This window comes from Triticum dicoccoides, chromosome 2B, assembly GCF_002162155.2.
Source record: "Triticum dicoccoides isolate Atlit2015 ecotype Zavitan chromosome 2B, WEW_v2.0, whole genome shotgun sequence".
NCBI lineage: Eukaryota > Viridiplantae > Streptophyta > Magnoliopsida > Poales > Poaceae > Triticum > Triticum dicoccoides.
In genome coordinates this window covers 10,608,691-10,614,256 of record NC_041383.1, presented here as the reverse complement: position 1 = coordinate 10,614,256, position 5,566 = coordinate 10,608,691, and the positions used below count along the sequence as shown (strand labels likewise).

Below are 5,566 nucleotides of genomic sequence, written 5' to 3'. Positions count from 1 at the left end.
ATTGAGTTGACCACTCTTTAAAATGGTTTATCCATGGCCACACAAACACATCTGTTTTTCATGTATCAGAAAGTACAAGTATGGCAATATGTGAGCTCTGAACAAAAGTAGATTGGCACTCCTTGTCACTTCCTCCCTAACAAGGCATTTTTGTGCCCCCTTCCTTCCTTCCTCCCTGGCAAGATGGCATGTTCGACCCTCGGTGGGCTGCTCATTTTTGCTAGTTTGGCAGGACATAAACCATTGCAATGGTATATACACTATGCCTGCACAATATGGGTCAGGGGCCAGAGCGGCCGCCCTTACTCCCCTGCCCAAGGCAGGGGAATTGTGGATGGTAGAACATACAACATTGAAATCTCTAACACATTTAGTTGAATGGTCTATAACACATACATCTGTCATGTATCTAAAAGTACAAGAGTTTCATTACACAAGTTCCCGAAAAGAAAATTAGATTGGCACTCCTTGTCGCTTTCTTCCTGGAAAGGCGCTACCTTGATGTGTATCCTGAGCACAACTTGTAACAAAATTAGGAAATGATTTATGAGGGGGTATCCTTGATTCCCATACAATTAGAGTGAAGTCTCCTTTGGGTCTAACACTAGGATTTGTTATAAGATCCCCAAATGTCACACTTGGTGATTCCTTCTTGACTGAAAAACTAGCACTATAAGGTGTCATGCTAAGTGGATGTAGAGCAAAGTCCGTTATGTCCACTGGGTGACCATGGTACATAAGCGTGTTCGGGTGCATGCCATAAATGGCAAGGTTTCTTTTAACCATTCTCATCCCCTTGTCCAATATGCAACGCCAAAACTTAACATCCAAATTCCTTCTCAGCACATCTGCATACGCATTTGTGGCGATAAGTGAACCTTCTGTACCGTGGAACCTCTTGGCAAATTCATCTGCTATTTGTACTAGCTGTGGATGTTCTGCGGGGTCCTCGCTCCCGAAGGATAGTGTTTTGAAAAGGTATGTCAACTCGTCGTAAGACATAGCACCTAGGATAATCGGTTTCACCGATCCAAATCGGGCTAATCTTTGAAGTCTACTTACAATGACGATCTTGCTTCCTCTGCCCATTCTTGTGACCAATGAGTGAAACCTTGTCCAGTCATCATCACCTACATCAGAAGCAAACTCAATAACTACCAACATCTTCATCCCAAACTTGGTCCTTCCATGCCTCAAAAGGCCATCATCATTCAAGTGCAAAACAGAAGAAAAGCGTGCGCGAACTCTTTCATCGCCACATGCATGAGCAACCAAAGTTTTTTTCCCGACTTTGGCGCCCCCTATGATCGGAAGGACGGTCGTTGCCTGATCACCACCAGGAGGGTCGTTGTGCTGCAACAAGAAGCTCAAGAGCTTCTGCTTCTCAGCATGTCGGCTGAACATGAAGTTGTCGGTGTAAAGGTAAGTGTCATAAGGCCTACGTGACATGCGCTCACAACCACCCAAAAGCATAACAAATTCTGCCATGTTAGCAGCAGCAGCTTCTAAGCTTTCCAAGGCATCATCCGACTCGAGGCATGTGGCCCCGTTGGCCATCCTCCGAGAACGCTTGATTAAACACAAGTGGCTGTTGAATGAGTCATTGCTGCTAACCTCATCGAAGCCCGCGCTGTTTAGGAGGGCGCGGTACATCAAGGTGTCCAGCACACGGTACCCTTCATACATGGCCTCGGAGAGCATCTTGAGCTGGGCCAGCATCCCGGAGTTGGTTATGTACCGCCCGTCCGCCTCCTCGACGACAGTGCCAACGCGCATCAGGAGATGCCGCAACCGCTTCGCCAGATTCTGCTCCTTTGATTGCGCGTGGATGGAGGAGTGGTACTTGCTCATCAGCAAGGAGATGAACCGGCTGACAAGTTCGCCTGCAACTGCGGACATGGCAACCTCCATGGGCAAGGAAGGAAGGATTGATGAGGTAAGCTTGCTGGTCGGCCACTGGACTAATTTAACTAGGCTGGCCTCTTGCCAAGTCTTGCACAGACTCTTGGAAAAATGGTGAAAATTCTTCAGGGATGACTACGCGACTGTTGACTGGGACTTGAGTGGTTGTGCGCAGTGATATTTTTCTAAACGTCCAAACGCGTGACAAGGAGAAGCCAACTTGTCCAAGCCACATTAATTTTTGTTACATAAGAAATTGTACATATCTAATTATCTGTCTGCTCGTCCTTCGTTGGATTTTTTGATTCAGTTATGTGTGCTCTACTCTAGCAAATTCTGACCATGGAATTTCTTGGGAATTTTCTAGATGAGCTTGACTGGAGACGCAGAGCGCCACTCGTTTTTTTTTTCTGGCAAAGAAAGTTGTGGGAGATGTGTTTTTTTTTTTTTTTGCGGGAGATGTTACACGGCATGGTGAACGATGACGAGAACCGCGACTCCATGTCTGACTCGTCTGACTCCTTTGGTTTCTTCAGATCCCGGTCAGTCAGTCAGTCAGTCCCCGTGTGGCTTATTTTTGTGCTGGTTTAGTTTAGTTGACCTGGTTTTGTTCCTATTTGGCGTAATTCATCCATCCGGTTTTGTGAGGTTTCTAGAATGTTTCAGGCTCCTTTTTTTTTTCTTCCGGTTTTTCTTTTCTTTCTCCTGTTTGTTTTTTCTTTCTTTTATTTTTATTTAAAAAATCCAAGAACATATTTGTAATTTCCAGGGTTTTTTTAAAAATCGTGTTTTCTTAAAAAAAATATGTAAGATTTTTCATATTCATGAGCACTTTAATTTGGTAAACTTTTAGTACAGTTGATTCTATCTCAGTTCTGTTACGTCTTGAAAAAAAAAAGGACTACTTTGCATGGCAGGGCAGCAAGCTGGTCCATCTGCAAATGATCTTAATGGGTTCGACTGGGCTCGGAAAATTGAGATTCTAGATCGGTTTTAGGCTGAAAAAGTCCCACCCAGCTGAGCTTTCGGACCCTCAAAACTGCCTTTTGTATTTCTTAACGTGTGTTTGTTGGAATGGTCTTATCAAATTGTTCGACTATGGAGCATCATCACAATCAAAACTCGACTAAACCCAGTTTTATTCTATGCGTGCAGGAGAGTCTTTGGCTAGGTTATACTGAATTTTGCCTTGAATATAACTAGCCCATCCATGCAGCGTAACCTGATCCTGATACAGTTAGACCTTTTTTTTTTGGCAGATATGTATGTATGTATGTATAGTATTAATCATGGCAACGCCATTATCATGGATTAGTCCACAAGTTGTGCAGGTATGTACCCATCTACCCGTTGAAGTGGATGCTTGTGGTGCTTATGGAATATGGAGTTAAAAAGTATAGATCCAAAAGCTAGCTACTGGGATCTTTGTAGTTCCAGGAAAGCGACCAAAATACGGGTATATAGTAAAATGTCACAAAATGAGATAGCTACGTCCAGGCAATCAGAACATGACTCCTGGTCGTCGGTGATAGCTTAGATTCTTATTCATATTATACTTCGTTCATATTGCATTTCTCTTGACCCCTTCATTTGGGTCCTTTTTGCAACTTCTACCGTCACAAATAGATAATTTTCTAAACGTCCAAACAGGTGACAAGGACAAGCCAACTTGTCCAAACCACATTAATTATGGTTACATAGGAAATTGCATATATGTAATTATCATTAGGCCTGTCTTTCGTTCGATCTTTTTATTCAACCATGCGTGCTCTACTCTAGCAAATTCTGACCGCGGAATTTCTTGGGATTTTTCTAGACGAGCTTGACCGGAGAAGCAAGGCGCCACTCGTTTTTGGCAAAGAAACTGGTGGGAGACGAGGACCGCGGCAATTCCATGCCTGACTTCTTTGGATTCTTTAGAGCCCGGTCCGTTCCCGTGTATCTCATTTTTGTGCTGGTTTATTAGTTTTATTGACCTGGTTTTGTTTCCTCTGCAAAACTGGGAATTTTCTTCCCAGTTGAAATTGTTTTGTCGCTGTGATCAATAGGGGCCAGAGCAATCACAGAAGCATGAGCAGCTCTCAAATGGGCCAGAAGCGGCTCGGCATTTCGGCCCAAAACCGAACAGGATGACGACCTCAAAGAGGGCCGCGCGGCCCAGGGGGAGGTATTGTGCCAACGAGGCCCGAACAGTGTCTTATGTGCTTGTTTTCGGAGTGGACGCACAGAATCCGTTCAGGGAAAAATACACTTGCACTATCTGCGCGTGTATATTAAAAGTTGGAGGAGCCCTGGTATACACACGACGATATCCAGACGATTTGAAGACGATGCACAAGATCACACCATGCAGTGGCCAGCAGCAGTACAGGTCCACCGTTGGATACAGTGTCGGCTAGATGTCGTGTATGCAGTGTCGTCTACAGAGCAGTTTCGATTTACATGTGAGAACCAGAGGCCAGAGGGGCGTATTCGGCTCAAACTTTTTACAACGCGGGTTAGTCCACAAGTCAATGGACCTAGCTGCTATGTACCTCTGGTATATATGCCTGTAGGGAATCTTATAATAAGCTACTAATAAAATGGAAAAAATAAAGCTACCGGTAGAAAGGAAATCCAAGGTCCCTAATCATACTACTGGAGAAATGGGGTACGTGGTCTAGGGCATTATAGAGAAGCTATGTGTATACCTCATGTAAAAAAATACTATACCTCATATTAAAAAAACTATGTTTATACCTGGAGATAATGATCTTTTTTTAACTTTTATTGGATGACAAGACATGGCAAACAAGGAGCTATAACTAGATGATGAGCTAGAAGGTGTACAACAAAATGTGACAATATCTTATTATATACGGGTTTGGCAAATCCTCCAAGAATTGTCTATATCTCTTCCTGGAAAAAAAATGAATTATTTATGTCTTAGACTAGCCACAATGGGAGTAACTTCAGCAGCAACATCAAGTTCAACTAAACAAATTTGCTTATGTGGCAATGAGTTAAGGGTAATTTAGCTAGTTACCGTAACAACACATGTCCCAATGCACTATGAGTCTATAACCTAATAAATGAAGCTTTGCATGACACCACATTTATGTTACTACCCACTATGAAGGTAGCAACATAGTCCAACGTGTATGTTACTAGTGTATGTTACTATGCACTGTGTTTAAGAAAACTAGAAGAACACGTCGCCGCTCCCCCCAATAGCTGGGGCTAAACCCTATGTAAACTAATCCAATATCATACCCGATGGGAGGTTTCAGATCCATTGGTGGTATGGCGGCTTCAGCGCAGGGTCTGACATAATGAACAAATGATCTATGAGGGGGTATCCTTGATTCCCACGCGACCAGGGTGAAATCGCCTTCCAGTCTGACGCTAGGGTCTGCTACAAGTGCCCCTAACGACACGCTTGGCGATTCCTCCTTGATTTTATACGGTATCATGCTAAGTGGATGAGAGGCGAGGTCCGTTATGTCCACTGGATGGCCTTGCTCTATAAGCAGGGTTGGGTGCACGCCGTATATGGACAGGTTTCTTTTAACCAATCTTATCCCTTTGTTCAGTATGCAACACCAGAACTGAACGTCGAGGTTCCTTCTCAGCACATCCGCAAACACATTTGCTTCCACAAGCGAACCTTGCACACTGTTCACGC

At 43.9% G+C, this 5,566-nt stretch overlaps 1 protein-coding gene across 1 annotated transcript; it reads right to left on the bottom strand.

Annotated features, from left to right (window-relative positions):
* Positions 1 to 355: 355 nt before the first annotated feature.
* On the bottom strand, positions 356 to 1,988 carry LOC119361734. Its single transcript, XM_037626864.1, has one exon. It carries the CDS (start codon positions 1,909 to 1,911, stop codon positions 454 to 456), a length of 1,458 nt encoding a protein of 485 aa, XP_037482761.1. The 5' UTR covers positions 1,912 to 1,988; the 3' UTR covers positions 356 to 453.
* Between the last annotated feature and the right edge of the window lie 3,578 nt (positions 1,989 to 5,566).

Bases quoted from the DNA above. Each gene is read 5' to 3' on its own strand.
- LOC119361734 (XM_037626864.1), bottom strand. From the start codon at position 1,911: ATGGAGGTTGCCATGTCCGCAGTTGCAGGCGAACTTGTCAGCCGGTTC.